We start from the raw sequence: 16,466 nt of genomic DNA, 5'->3' as shown, positions 1-16,466 counted from the left end.
TGTAATGGATGGAGTTTACTGCTGGCCAGCAGCTCTTGGCTGACTTCGACTCAGTCCCAGTTCTGTCTTCAAATGTTAAATGTTAGCAGTTGTTTGGCTTGTCACATGCCTCGTCTCAGCAGACGGACTCTCTGCGATTCTGGACAGCTTCCCAGCAGACTCTCTGAGGGGAGGTTTAGTAAATCCAGGAATGTCTCGGCTGTTGCACCTTACAGAGATCCGATGTGACCAAACCACTTGTCTTTCTCTAACCTTGCCTCTCAGAAAGAACATCCAGTACTTCTACACTCCAGGGGAGATGAATCCAAACCTGTCATCTAAGAGTGCTTTTCAAACATGTCAGTTGTTTCTCAGCCACACACAATTCAGGTTAAATCAGCCACCTAATCAAAGTGTTTGCCAGCTGTATATTTAGTTATTTATTATATTTACAGTATGTTACTTTCTCTCTTGCATGTCAGCTTTGAATCGATGTCCTCTCGTCGTTTCATCCCTACCGTTGTCCTGGTCAACAGATGAATCTGCTCTTTCTTTTCTCTGAGCTTGTAGCTATAGAAACAACCATTCAGACTTCTTGTCACACACACGAGCAGGAAACAATCTGAGTCAGCCTCAAGCACTGTTGTTATGTAATACAGTAATCTCTGCTGCCCCCTCAGTGCCATCTTTCTCTGCTTTGTGTTCAAGCATTGTCTTTTGCTTTGGGCCCGTTAAGGAGTTCAGGCTTATGTAAGAAGTTCATCTCTTCACAAAAAAATGCTCCCCAGTTTTATTTAGCAAAACAAAGATGCTGGAAATGACTAGTTTGACTATTCCAAATGAACACGTCTAGCTTATAACAGTGAAAACTGAGATCTGGCTATCAATAGCAAGTCTACCTTGACTTCTCAGATGTTTCCCTCCCTGCAGGTGTTCTGCTGTACCATGACAACCTGAGTTCATCCAGTTACAACCTTCTCCATTATGGATGAAGCTTTCGTCACTGACAATATGTTATAGTTCAACATGCAGCAAACAAGCAGGAGCGAGATAGCTTAGCTGATCCTTTAGCAAGAGTCAATAAGTTCCAGAAGTTACTGATATGAACTGTATTTATTAAATTCTGTCTTACAAAACTTTTAGAGAAATCCGACAGCAAAGAAACACCGATTAAATCCAGCGTGGCCCTGATCTGAAATATTGATATCTGATATTAGTAATTCTGCTATGGCTAATAACCAATATTTACTGATAAATGTTTCCCTTCCCTTTTAACACCTTGAAAAAATTAACACAACACAATCATTATTGTTGTGCCATGCCCAAATACAAAATACCACATGGCCAACCCACCACCATTCCCGAAACACGTACACAAACAGCAACAAGATGGAAATAAACATCACTTATTATTATTATTATTTTTAATATTATTGGCCCAGTTTTACTACACAGCCTGCTAAATATGATGTGTAGCCAGTTAGAAACTGAGCTGATGGAAAGCATTGCCATTGCTTTGTCCTTGTCTTCCATGATTTTTTTTCTCTGAAATCATGTTTGATCTCGAAAGGTTTTGTGAGATTTCCTGTCTGGTGTGTGTGTGTGTGTGTGTGTGTGTGTGTGTGTGTGTGTGTGTGTGTGGTTTGCTGTATTTGCTGTGTGGCTGTACAATCTGGTACCAAACTGTCATATCTATAATTTCTTATTCTCTTCAGTCTCATAGGTTTTAAAAATCAGGCAGTAATTTTAAAATCTTGCCATGTGAAGTAGGCATTAGGTTGGTGTTTCTACAATCATCCATCCTTGCTGGAAAGTAAGGATGAATTAAAAACAAGTTATAATTTGGTTTACTAAATAATTCCTACAAATTGAAAAGTATCTTAGACATGAAACTGATTTTGGATGTTAAGCTTCTAAAAGAAACCACTGGTTTAAGGATCAGATGTCTCACCATCATTATTTTGGGTAAGCTCTGGTATCCTTTGTTGTGTTTGATGTTAGAGGGTGTGTCATGTGTCTCAGTGTGTTTGTGCTCCAAGTCTGTGGGGACCATCACTATACCCTGAGGGGGCTGAAGCCTTTTGTGTGTGTGTGTGTGTGTGTATTCCGTGACATAGACAGCAGTCATGCTTTAGGGCTATGGTAACCACCATCCTCTTCCTCCTCTGCCATCCATGCCCCATCTGTCTCAGCCAATCGGCACAGAAAGACCTCTCTTCCTCAGCCAATGGTGAGGCTGGCATGTTTACATGCTCCCGGAAGGCAGGGGCCATCATTAAGCATTCAGGTTAGTGTAGCGGAAGAGAGGAGTGGGGGAGACAGGAAGGGAAGATGAGACCATTATGAGTTGGGGCTGATGGATGCACTCCGGCAACAACCAGTCAACCAGCCAGACGCAGGTGAGCAAACATATGTACTAATTCATTGCAAATTTGATTACCTTCGGTGTTCAGAGATATTTCTTCAATAAGTTTCTGGCCGATAAACCAAGAATCCATTAGGCCATTGGCACTTTTCTCTTCTTTGTGTCTTCGTATACATGCGCTTTTGTCGGGGTCATTAAAGATTAATTGCCCCACTAAGCTGTTGCCATCTGGTCTCAGTGTGTTGTCTATATGCTTATGTCAACGGATGCTGTTCAGCCTGATTGGCTCTTTGACATTTGAGAAATCCTCAGTGAGAAAACAAGGGAAAAGGCCAAATGCATAGAATTAAGCTGTCATGTGGACAGGTTCATGATCTTTTGAAATGGGATTAGTGAGTGGGAGTAAAAGGAGAGGAATTATTTCCTGTGTGTGTGTGTGTGTGTGTGTGTTTGCATGCTGTATGCCTTCATTTTTCTTCTTTTCTCCCACACCAACAAGCCGTCTCTGGATGTCTGAATACATCACATTAAGCAGGTCACATGACACAAACGGGCAGGAACCTGAAGCAGTCATTACGCACCATATTTTATTTTGATCGTCATTATAAAGGGTGACAACACGTGGATGGTGATGGAAAATCATGACACATTAGATAAATTTAGAGCATACAAACTTTTTGTTTAAAACTCACTTAAAAATAAATCTAAATACCGTAGATAACAGTGGCACTTAGCCAGTATATCATGCTGTATAATATCTCCATTGGCAGTAGTTACCAATACTGACCTCCAGCCATGGCTTTATAGTACAGGTCAGTTATAGGTAAATGAAAAAAAAGGAAACTCCTTTGGATCATTGGAGAAAGTAGAGAAAAGCCCAATATTCATGTTGCTGCAATTGAAGCATTGGATTTCTAAAGCAATCTCAGTGTGTAGTACCTTTATGCTTGACCATGTAAATGGGGGATATGAATGGAATATCATATCTTCAATCTATATATGGAATAATTTTAATTTTTCACATTTAAAATATGGTTAATAATCTATATTTGTAATTATCTCCATTTAGAAAGAAAACTGTGATATGATGAGACACCTTGTTTCCACCAATTGACAGTGAACCGATAAGAGTTAGCCACTGTTTGATGTGCAATTTGATTGAAACTTTCAGTCTCTTCTGGCAAAGTCTCACTTAAATTTAGATGAGTAATTTCAAACTTGTGCAGATGTTTCTCCCAAAGTCGTCAATAAATCAGGCTTACTTTCCTGATTTTTGGGTGATCGGCTGATACTTGCATTGTGAAACTGATTTTATCTGAAAATCACCCTCATATCAGCAAAAAGCCTTTGCTGGGTGTCTTTTCCCTCCTTCTCTCTGCCCCTTTCCTTTTGGTATATTAATAAAAAGGCCCCTAGAGCTGAAAATATTCTAAACTCCCCCGCTCTCAACCAAAAAACAGAAAGTGAGTATGTTATAACGCAAGGTAGTTTTTCAAAGATTCAGTTGTATTGTTATTATCAGTAGTATCATCAGTTTTAATACTATTTACACATGTTGTAAACAGTAAGAGAAGAGTAAACATGGTTACTGTGTATGTTTTTAAGTGAACATACTTATTGGGCTAAAAATGATTCCTGTTTTGTTCTTCTGCAGTTTAAACTGAACACTGGGAGGCTGTAAAAGCTGATATTTGTTGTCTCCTCAGAGGCAGACCGACAGTCTGCTGCTTAACCGGCGTGCTGCTCAAGCCTCACAGCTTGCCAACTGGACTCTTAAAATCACTATCATAATGCCAGTAATGTGTGCCGTTTCTTTTGTTTCCATCACTTTCCACATAGCAGAGGATTTTTCTCGCAAACTACGGAAAAGTGATGGTAATTAACTGGGAGAACATAGAGCAACTTTGTTACTGACAGGCACGCAAAACTCTCTGAAAGCTTCCAGTTCAAGGACTCTAGACTGTACAAACGGCATATTGGACAATTTTGAAACGCTGTTTTTTTGAAATCTTGGTATAATTTTATATCTGTAACCAGCATATTTGGAGACACACATGAAAAGTAGTGTTGACATGACCATCGGGACCAGTCATGTCAACATGACCTTTTTTTTCCTGTAACAGCTGCACCTCCCCACCCCCACATGTTGCTTCAGTAATCTAGTCTAAGCATGTCCTGCATCAGAAATCCATCCATCTAGAGAGCTGTTGTTGTCATTACACTGATATTCTAAGCTGGCTCTCTTTCCAAGACAATGTTTTCTTTCCTCACGTTTGGGTTCAAAACTTCCTCTCATTGTCTTCCTTCCACTTTAATTAATGTAAACAGAAGCAAGTTGTGTGACTGCGACAACCGTCTCTACATGGTCGCCAGGGAATAAAACATGGCCACCGCACCATATATCTGAAAGCAATCGTCACAACAATGTCAGTGTCATTCATTCCTTTGTGTTTTGATATTTTTAGCCAGTTAATTGAAGAGTGGTACATTTTCATTATATCTCCTTATCCGGTGTAAAACTGTAAATACTTGGCTGTAAACGTTTTGTAGCTAAAATGTAAAACAAGGATAGGAAATAAATGGAGTTATTGTAAGGAGTTATCATGCCAAGCAGTCATTACAGAAACAGCCAGAATGATGTGGCAACAGATCTCTACTTTCGCATATTAGTGATTTATTTCAAAAAGGATGTTGTTCTGCAACAAACGTCAACGCAGCTGTGACAATGCTGTGGTACTTTTGAGGTCTGGTGGCCTCAAAAGGGGCCAAACAAGACCAGATGTCTTCTCTGTGAAGGAAGCCATTTTTAGGAAATGGTTTTTAATGATTCAAGTTTTGTCAAACCAAATCCCCTAGTCTTTTTACATTAAAGCAAATCCTATACAGCAAGGTGAGAACATATTTATTCATTGTTCATTCAGAGTGGTGAAAGGAATAAATAAATATCACAGCATCACTTTATTATTGTTGTTATTGACAATTTTGTGTGGCTCTCATTAAAAAGATTTGTTAAATTGGGTAGTCTAACTACTACAATTTAGCTAGCCACTTTTACTATTAATTTGATCCTGCTCGTGTTTAGAAAAACACAATATAGATAAAATGTATAACTACTACTCTTCCTTCGAATGTATAGTACATCCCCTGTACATCCTCCATCTTTATTTCTGCCCAGGCTAGTTATGAAACGGGAGTATTTTCTCTGCCTTACTGGCTCAAAGTATAATCCCCAATGCTTTTACGTGGTGCGAAACATTTCCTTAACCCTGAACTACTCGGTCCGACACCCTCGGTGTCTCAGACTTTCTCCGTCTTCGCTGCATCGTATTCTCCTAATTGGGCTGTGGAGCCCACTAAACAGACAGCACAATCACCGATTGGGTCGCCCCAAAGGCTTTAGCCGGGCTTTTTGCATTTTAATGACTTCATTGTAGTGCTTTTGTGTCACTGCACGGTTTGATTCACTTTCCATTAGCACATGCCCACGAACGGGCATGCACAGTACGGTCAGTGGCACGCTGAGGAACAGAAGCGCACACAGCAGATTTACAGCACTGTTTTACTGCGGGTGTGTGGGCACTGAATAGCTCTTCAGTACATGTGACTGATTTGTCTCCTCCAAACCTGCTGCTCGTGTGGGGAGTAGTTCGGCTGTAGTGAAAGTGTTTCTGGGCCTTTCGGTGTGTCTCCATGTGTTTGCCGGGATGGATGTGGCGTTTCTAACCCATCTGAAATATGAAGATTTATGCCAGGTAGTTGTAACATATAGTGACTGGCTGCTATGGCAACGTCTCCTGGTTGAGTTTGGGGGGATGTAGTGAATGAGTATGGGGGACTGCATACAAGTACAGGGGGGGGTCCTTATCTCTTGCTGCCTACAGGCATATGGCTCGTGAAGATATCCAGCAGTTGTGGATTTGTCTGTCCTTTGGCATATTAAGGGACAATATCAGCCTGTGCCCCAGCAGGAAGTGCTCTACATGTGTGCTCACTCCATGTGGAGTAGCTAGATAATGAGTACCCTTCTTCATCTCAGTTAGCTTCTGAGGATTTCTGATTTAATGGTGAACTGCAGAATAAATATATATTGGTGTGGTCTCAATGGTTCATGCTGATTAGACTTTTACTCTCCCTCATCCACCGTTATTTCTCTGTGTTTTGAGTGTTGTATGGAGGTCAGCTCTCTTAGTGACCTTCATTGGGTTAGTTTCCTGAACACAGCGGTTAGTCCTATTGGAGGACCCAGCCATTATCGGCTCCATCAGGCTGGATTAGAGAAATGAGGAGCAAAAATCTCACTTTAACCTGATTATCCAAAGACCACAGCCTGACTTAGGAGTTCAATCATTAATTTTTTTAGCTTAAAACCCTTAATTATTATTCAATTTATTCTCAGGAAACCATCTTTATCAATCTTTCACACTGTTCCCATTTTTGCCACGTCAAAACGAGAAGAAATGCTGAACATTTGAACATGAAGTCCTGTCTCCCATTTGAGAGGCGTACCTTAGTTTTGCATGGTGCATGTGTATTGGGATGAAGAGTGTAAAATATACAGCCCGCTCCAAGGTATGGCCTCCACCCTCGTCCAATAAAACCCCAATTTAACGTTCCGGTAGCAAACTGGATTGGAATGTGGCGGCGTGCGGCGAGACTCATCTGAAACATCCGCCCATCTGTTGCTGCTGCGTGAACACGTGGCCGCTTGCTTTCTCTCCTGTTGTATCGTGAAGTCAGATGTTGTCTGGAAGAGATGGGTGTGTTCGTGTATTGATTCCAGTTCAGATGGTTTCAGGACGAAGCAGCTACCAGTAGAGAATGCAATCTACCGCTCCTCATCTGCCTCTTTGGTCAACAGCTGCTTGTTTTAAGCCAACAGGTATTGCTTCTTTTTTTTTTATTCATAGGTTTAAAATAGGGAAGTTGTGTGAAGAATGTTATTTGAAGTGTTTTGATCTGTGAATTTGAAGCACTGTGCTTTGTTAGTCGGTTGTGTTTCTGCTATTAAAAAAAAAAAAAGCTTAACGAGTGTGGAGTGGTGTAACCGGCTGTAGACACAGGCCATCACCAAGGCTTTTAATTTCCCCAGTGTCACCCCCTAATTGATAATGGCAGAACAGGGAGGTGTAAAAGCCTGAATGCACTGCAACAACACACGCACACAAACACAATGACTGTGCATTCGTCTTGCTACTAATGTACTGTTGCGGCTGGGAACCTGAAACTTGGGAGCTGAAATATTATTCCAGATTTATTTATTTTTTTGTTTTGCTTTGGACATAGTGTTTTGTCTTGACTTTAGAGAGTTTTCTCGAAGTCGCTTGTTATCTGCAAACACTCTGGAAAGTGGTTATGGACGGTGGGGGGGAAACAAAGCTCTTCGGACGCTGAAAGGTTTAATATCGGTTTGTGTGATTGTCGGGTTGCTTATTCATTTTCAGCAGCGCTCACAGTTTGCACGCCAGTTTCTTGGTGCCCACACACTGTTGGCTGACTGCAGGCCATGATGTAATCCATTCTCTCCTGAGAAAATTGCTGAGGAAGGCAGCACAGCTCCCTGATTAGATTCTCACGCTGTAGCAGCAACTTTTTCTCACTGTGATTTTATTAGTTGGATCCATGTGCACAGCGAGTTCAGCGCTCATAATGGATGAAAGGAGAAGGCTGGGACGATGGCCGTGTCGACTATACAGCTCATTTTATCAGTCATTATGTTGTGAAGTTGGTTTACAGTTTTGGAGTTGCATCAATGAATTGTGAAGACAGCCATGTTTTATGAGTTATGTTTAGCTCTTGACATTTATTGACAATCTGGTGAAATCAAATCGAATTCTCTAAAAGTCTTGTCAGTGTTGTCCTGAGATGAGATTTTTTTTTTTTACGTCTCCAAGAGTTTTTTTCACCCTTTATTTCAACTTGTATGCTGCTTTTAATTTTCCTGGAATCAAACTAATTTGATTCCAGAAACTTAATTAAGCTGAGCCAGTTGTTGCCATTGTGCTAATGCTAATGGTCAGGAGGTTAGCAACTAAGCTGAAAATGGGCAGATGTTGGCCACCTCTAATTTTCTAGAAAATTATTTTAACTTAATGATACAATTTTAAATCTTTGAAATGTGTGCACTTAGTATAGACATACAGTCAAATAGTGGAGAAGATGTCTGAATTTCCCCAGTTTTGGATGAATGGGACATTATTACGCATTGTAAACTATCCTTAATTTGCATAGTGGACAGTGCTGCTCATGGACATCGTTCCTGATTTCCCTCTTGGGTTTTCAGTGGTTTGTGTGAAATGTGGGAACTGGAGGAGTTTCAAAGTAACAGTATTTTTTACCTTCTGGTAGTTTATTCATATCATCTTTCTGTTTCAAATTTGAAGTCCTTACTGTGACTTTTAATTACACCGCTTATGTGAACAAGCAGAAGGCATTTGGATCAACCTCACCGATTGTCATGGCAGCCTTTGCCCTTTGCAACGAAACCAAAGCCCAGACATTAAGAGCGATAGGGGGAGTGAGAGCTGTCTGTCACAGTGAGAGTGATGTGAACTGACACAGGTCAGAGGTCGTTGCACCCAATGAAAGGGTGCAATGGTTATTTAGTAGCAACTCCCTGCAGCTCAAACTGATTTATTATGCAACAATTGTGTCTTTATTTGCATCATAGCTGTCTGCAGCTCCTATCAGCAGGGACTAAAGAGTATTCGGTTTTTAGACAGGGAGAGTTTAAGTTGGGCAATCAGAGAAGTACCTTGTTCCTACCGTATCCTATTACCTTGTTTACATTTAAACACTTTCCTTTTGGACATTGTCTCCGTCACACGAAGCAGCTACAGTGAGCAAGTCTGTAAATTCAGATCAGTGAGCTCTGTGTGTGTGTGTGTGTGTGCGTGTGTGTGTGTGTGTGTGCGTGTGTGTGTGTGTATTTACCTAGTTAAAAAGGTTTTCTGGTGTGAGCCACTCCTTAATAACAGAAGCCTCATTGATCTGACTCACAGCAGAGCCCAGGAGTTATTGTGTAGAGCATGTATCTGTGGTTTGGGTAACACAGGGAGAGTATCTGTGTGTCCAGGCTGGCAGCCCCCTTTTCCCAAAGCTTCTGGTTGGAAGAGCAACTTTACGGGTTGGTCTGTGTTTGAACTCTTTCACATTTTATCACATTATACCCAGAGTGGACAGAACGGGAATTAACCCACCTATTGCAGGGCGAACTCCTACCAATGCCCCAGTGGGATGAATAATTGTTACACAAATTATTGTGATAAATGATATTGTTGTTTTAACACCATTTTCAGGTAATCTATTGATAATGACGTAATAATGCAATTTCACCCACCAATGATCTTTAATTTTTTTATTGAATACTAAAGACTGGAACTGTGAGATATTTGAAATATCGAAAACAAAACACGACAACCAAAAACAAAAATTAAAACAGACTTAAAAATCACACTATGGAAGCCATAAATAAAATGGATTACAATGTCTCTGTAAACAAAGTTGCCCTTCAGAAAATATGAAATTATCATGTGATTAATTGCTTGTTGCGACAGGCTTAATGCCAACATAGAATGAAGTTCAAGGAGCTGAAATGCTTTGCATTGCTGGCTTTAAATTTTTTGGTCGGTTTTGACTTTGTAATCACATTTTCATCCTAATAAAGCTTCCGGTTTGTTGTCAGTGATGACCAAAATCCACTTTAGTTGCCTAGTAAATTGTTCTGAATGAAATGCAACCCTGAAATGTACCTACATATAAATTATCCACTACTGCAGTTACACGTCACAGCATCTGTGATGACTTCCATTAGTCCTCTCATCATTTTCCTGTTTCACTGAAAGCTTGTATTTGGTAAAGCTCAGTCCCCCTGTTTGCACATCAGGCTGTGGGTGTTGTACATGTGATTTGTATCTTGCTCAAAGCTCTTTTTAGTCTGCAGTGGTAGGTTTGTGCCTTTTTGTTCAGCCGATAATACAATATGGCAGGAATTTTGTCCGAGTGTGACTACTGGGTCGTCTCATAAAGGTCGGCTTTGAAAACTTTTCTAACATGAGTGAGACATTTCATGGTAATTGCTCAGACACTGTTTACTCTGCTATAAAATATAACATTATTAACAAATAAACTACGAGGGAAAGTCCGAGTGACAATAAGCGCACTGTTTCAACATAATAAAGGGCTGTTTTGACTAACAAATTAATTGTGTTCACAGTTCCGTATTTATTGAGAGTTGGAGGGCAAAGTTTTTCTGTTTTGTTTTTTTTTTCAGACCAGGATGTAATGGTTAAAAATAACAGTTGTTTGTGCCGGTCAGCTTTAAGTTTACTAGCCAGACTTTGGTGTAAAATCCATCAAATTCACTTTTTGTAGTATATCTCACTTCTAAAAAGACACACATCTTTGGTTTTTCTAACTTTTAGCTGACTCTGATCTCTTTTTAAGGAATTTAATATCATAAGATATAAGAAGAGATAAGAACATATGATTATGACAAGGTATGAGAACTATACAAGTTAATTTAGTACAAGTAAGACTGCAACTAACAATTAATTTATTAATCGATTATTATGACGATTAATCGATTAATCAGATAAAAAAAATTGGCACATTGTGCAGATATTTTATTTAACCACACAGCCCTTAGTTTTACAATATTAGAAATACATTAAAGAATGCAAATAAATAATTAATTAAATTTATTTAAACAACAAAATAAATATTTTATTGCCTAAAACGTATTAGCACAGGATTCCTTTGGTTAATTTGATCTGAGTAAATCAAACTGTAAAAAAAAAAATATAAATTTTTTTTTTCTTAAATGCAAGATGTTTTTGTACAATTTTGGCTGAAGTACTACTCTGAATACGTTTTAGTAAGAAACAAAACTAGGCATAGTTTCACAGCTATCTTTGTTTCTAACAGCGGATTACCTCACCCCTCCAGTTTTAGTTGTTTTTTTCCTGTGTCATGCAGGCAGCACATATGCATATTTTTAATCTCATAGGAAAGCACCGCTGACCAGCATACTGTCTGCTAACCAGCTGCGAGGGGCCGGCCATATGCAAATGAAGTGTGAAAAGACCACATTTTAAACCTTCTACTCTGCAGCGGCTCTTCATGGATGTGTGTTTATAACACGCTCCTGAGCTGGACGTTCATCACTAGAGCCTTCATTTGAATAAGAGCTGGCTCAAGGGTTTGAAACAGTGCAAGCATTCAGCGCGGAGAAGCACCACGCTGGCTGCAGTTTTCATATCACTATTTCAGCGGCAGGCCACACATGTTGGGTTTTGGATCAACTCATTGTTCAGTTACAGACTAAGAAGTTGCGCTGCTGGTGTTTAGAGGGGGACATAATGTTGCCTAACTGTACAATGGACAATTGCCAGTGAAGAGACAACCTACTGAAACACTGATGGCTTTCTTCTTTGAGGCTGTGTGCGTCATTCGTTCTCTGTTCGCCAGTGATGGTGAGTTGCAATTTGCTCTGGGTTTAGCTGTGGCTTCTAAATGTGTGTGTGTGTGTGTGTGTGTAAGTGTGTGTGTGTGTTTGAGTGTGTGTGTGTGTGTGTCTATAACCCAAATAGCATGTGCAGTCATTATCTCTGAATTGCTGTGTAGATTTTATAAAAAATAAGCCTCTCTTTCTTCGAGGGCCAAAAATTAGTGATCAGATTAATTGTGATTAATCGATTATTCAAATAATTGTCAACTAATTTAGTAACTGATTAATCGTTTACTGGAGTACACAGACTCAAAAAAAAAAAGGTAATTTGCTGAAGGAACGACGTACTTGGAGCAATAATTAAGCCAAACATGTACAAAAATATGTACATTTTGCATTTATGATTAAAGAAAAAAATGTCTGTAAATGTTTTCTATCCATGTTAGAAGTATTTTTCACTTCAGATGCATCCTTTACTACAGGTGTACACTAAAGGAAAGCTACAATTGCATTTTAGGCAACCAATCCTCTTCTTTACATTTTTGATATTGCATAAAAAAGGCTGAAGTGGTTACAGGAAAAATCTGCAGAGTGTGCAAATTTTTAAAAATCCGATTAATCGTCAGAATAATCGATTACTAAAACGATTGTTAGTTGCAGCCCTGCTTTCCTCTAAAGCCATTTCGTTGTACTCGGTGTGGTCTGCTACTCCGTCACGCTCCATCATGATCTTATTCCAGCCCAATTCTGCAGACATGGATGGCCATACAGAACAGGCTACAGCTGGTGGACCCTCTAAAACATTCTCTCTCTCCATTGTTTGGCAGCAAAACATTAACATAAAACATCAAACGTGCAACAGTGAAGCGACATTAATGTAGCTCTATGTTGAGAGGTGAAAGCAGTTCTGTGAGATACAAACATTTTCAGGCCAACTAAGAGGAAGTGATGTTCTCCATTCTGTAAACCTCAGGAGTAGAGAAATGAAATCATAAAACAACTAATGCTAACATGGTGATGAAAGGCTGTTTCTGTTTAACATCCTGTTAGTAGCAGAGGTGTTCAGTGTGTTGCTGTGTTTATGTCATGGAAAGCGGTGGCAATGACAGGACATAACATTTTACCGCAATAACAGCGAAATTATTTTCTCTCAGCATAAGCCAAGCCTACTGCATTCAGTGTTTCTTTATTTCTTTCATCTCTTTTACTTTAACATTCATTTAAAAATGATTTGATATTTATTTTTCAATAACTAATTTGTTGGAGGTGCAATATCTGTATCGTATCGGAAGTGAAAATGTAGTATCGGCACGCCGCTAATCATAGATTACATACAATACCTGCAATCTGAGCATGGTTTGCATTTCATTAATCAGAAGAGGCATTCAGTCCAAATTCTTCGATTTTGTTACATTCCTCCTTTTTAAATCTCTGTCTGGTTGTATGGTTAGAAAGCTGGAGACAAAATTTTCAGTCTCCACAAAAAAGCTTTAGTGTTTCTGGTGACATCACATCAGAAAACTCAGATAATCAGAGTTCATAACAGTACATTCACTAGTTTTATTTTTCCTCTTTATTTGCAAGTGTCTGATCTAGGATAGTGTTTGTAGTCAGTACGGTGACAATAAAATGTATGAGAAAATGGGTGGATCTTAGGGAAATTTGACTGTGATAGAAAAACCTGGTTAATTCAGGTTTTCTATCTGAATACCTGAATATTCAGATAGAAAACCTTCCTCTTCCCTCTCTGCCTCTGTGTGGCTTCTAGAATTCAGTATCTGAAATTTTTAGTGATCATAGATGTCATGAATAGGGCCAGATGGAAAAACTCAATCAGGAACACAAAAGGATCACACTAAAGTTTTGAAGACAATCATTCATAAAATTGTTTTTATTTTTTTATTTTTTAATTGTTTCAGAATAAAAAAAATCATTCTCGAAATGCTTACGGGGAAATCCATACTTCATTGTTGAGCAGGTATTTAAATCTTGATCTGTTTTTATGAATTAGCAGCAGTAGGTCTGCCTTGTGCAAAAGACAGTTGCATTTACTTCCTCTTCCCTCTCTGCCTCTGTGTGGCTTTCATTAAAACTGCTAAGCAGATCTAATGAGCTGAAAGACTGACCAATCACATGCCAAATTGCCCTCTGAGAGACTCTCACACACTTAACACCAACAATGACGAAATCAAACGGCCAATATGCATGACTGTCGGGATGGATAACGTAAACTAGTCTACTGTATGCACTCCAGCTCTCTGCTCGGCGCAGTTGGAGCTGTATTTCTCAATGGGCTCCGTGTCCTTCAGATGTTTCTCCAAATAGAAAATAAAGAGCAGTAATGGCTGCCTGCTTTAAAGTAGATTTGATTTGGATTTGATCAGCGTGTTGGCATCTTCCTCACCTTAATACTTCACGCTCCACTCGTGTCTTCCTGCAACGCTTCACGGAATACAGCTATTTCTGCGTGTGCGTGACAGCTGCATAAAAATCCCGTCGGGATTCAAATTCTCAATTATCAACACGCACACAAGCATGCAGCTCACAGATGGACGCTCTGATTGACAGGTGGGCCTAATGACTTGAGGTACGTGTCACAGACTGCATGTCCAGCCGAGCTGCAACATTAACTGGATGATGTGAATTGTCCCTGTGGGGTCTGAGTCCCGCTTTTTCTATTAGTTTTTATCTGCATCTCATTAGAAACGACTGATATGTTTCATGCACGCAAACATATCAGGACTAGAGCACCCACACAACTCCCACACAGTCACTGTAAAACATCACCGAAATTCAATTTTAGAATTTTTTAAACACTGCTGACTCAGTCTATTTGATTTTTGTGTTTTTAACCATTATTTATACAGGTTGTCTCATTGAGAGTCAATATCTCATTCACAAGAGAGACCTGTTTTGATAAGACATAGCAAAAAAACAAAACAAAACACAGTAACAATACCAGTTATTAAGAAATCCAACTCAATTTAATAAGCTAATAAAATGTGAACCAAAAACAAGAGCAAGTTTCATAAGAATGCTCTTTGTCTAAAAGAAAACAAAAGAAATATGCATGAAAAGGAATGTGCTAGTTTCTGTGGGAAAATCAGCTGTGATAACATAAATCAACCTCTTTCTTTATATTTTTTTATTCCTCTCTCATTCTTTGAATATCTAGTTGTTATTCCAGTCGTCTTGTTTTTGCTGCTGCTCTTTTGACAGCAGGACAGGAGTGATTTCACAGTCAGCGATGTTCCCTTCCACTGGAGCTGTCACTGCTACTCGGGCTTCGACTGCCAGCGTTTATGAGTTTCGACGTGATTTCTGACACAAAGTCCAGTACACGACTGTGTCAGGGCTGCGACTCCACAAAGTTAAAGTTAACCCCTGGCTCTGGACTTTTAGTAGTTTTTTGCTTTTATTTTAGGGCTGCAACAATCGATTATTCAATCACATTATTGTGACGATTAATTCGGGGAAAAAATTGGCACAATCTGCAGATTTTCCATTAAACCACTTAAGCCTTTTTTTATATACAGTGTTAGAAGTACATTAAAAGTTGCAAATAATTTATTTACTTTTGTTGAAAAATAAATCAGCCCAGACTTCCTTCATTTTGGGAGCTTGGTGATCCACCAATCTTCTCTACCTCGGCAGAGATTCTGGGTAAAACAGATTTACAGACAAAGACGTTTTTAACTTGGATGCAGAATTTATAGATTGCTTTGTACAGTTTTGGCTTAAATACTGCTCTCAGGGTGGACAATTAATCGATTACTACTTCGATTATTTTCGGTTACTGACTTTTTCAAAAACCGATTAATCACAATTACTTAGATTAATCGTTTCAACTCTTTCATATTTTCAGAGCTCTGTCTGAATTGAACATTTTCATTTTGGGTCTAGTTGTTTTCTCTCAACACTTTCACAGCAAATTGTTATTCAGTACTAGAATTCATTTCTCGGAGTTGGATAAGTGGCTGGAAAGTGATGCCTGTAACTTGAAGTGATCCCTTTGTTCTGTGGTGAGCTGTTAACCTGCACTTTTCCTGTATCAGAGCAGCTGGAAAGCACTCCAGCCGTCCATCCTATAACCTTATCCTCCATCAGGAAAACAGAGACTTGTGCATAGTTACTTTTATTATTTATGCTCTAATTATTTGGACGTTTTCATGGAAGATTGTATTTTGCCAGGGCAAAATGTGCCTCAAATATATCGCATTTTTATCTGCTTAGGTGTGACGATAAACCTGAACCTTTCTCTCCTTCACACACAGACTTCAACTACAACACAGATGGCTACGACGGGGACGGAGTCGAAGACGGCAAGTCCCAGGACAGCTCCGAAACGCTGCCCTACATAGACGAATCGCCCACCATGTCCCCCCAGCTCTGCGTGTCTCAGGGGCCGGATGGTGAGGCGGTCTCCCCCTCGCCTCTGGAGGTAAGAAGAGGCTCACGGATACACACAACAAGGGGGGGACAAACGTTTGACTTGGGAAAACTGTTCATACCCCCCGGCATTTATTGAGGTTTTATACACTGTGAACATACCGTTCCTTAAGGGATACTTGGTGGTGACAGAATCAGGCTTTGGGGATCCTTTTTTTTTCACTTGAAACTGGGTCTCTGTGTTTCAGTCACACAAAGTATGAATAAAATACACTGAATCTTGTGGGA

At 39.6% G+C, this 16,466-nt stretch overlaps 1 protein-coding gene across 3 annotated transcripts in view; it reads left to right on the top strand.

The window, feature by feature from the left end:
- abr (ABR activator of RhoGEF and GTPase) overlaps positions 1-16,466 on the top strand; it is a 126,474-nt gene that overhangs the window by 29,282 nt on the left and 80,726 nt on the right. For 2 of the 3 annotated variants that reach the window (XM_007545837.2, XM_007545838.2), the window contains exon 2: positions 16,064-16,230. In XM_007545837.2, coding sequence (XP_007545899.1) covers positions 16,064-16,230 — 167 coding nt within the window. Of the gene's footprint in view, positions 1-2,320; positions 2,379-16,063; positions 16,231-16,466 lie in introns of those variants that run through there. The other variant, XM_007545839.2, reaches the window with a different exon arrangement.

This window comes from Poecilia formosa, unplaced genomic scaffold (genome assembly GCF_000485575.1).
Source record: "Poecilia formosa unplaced genomic scaffold, Poecilia_formosa-5.1.2 Scaffold14, whole genome shotgun sequence".
Lineage (NCBI taxonomy): Eukaryota > Metazoa > Chordata > Actinopteri > Cyprinodontiformes > Poeciliidae > Poecilia > Poecilia formosa.
The sequence above is the reverse complement of the archived record's forward strand: the minus strand, read 5'-3'. Positions and strand labels throughout refer to the sequence as shown.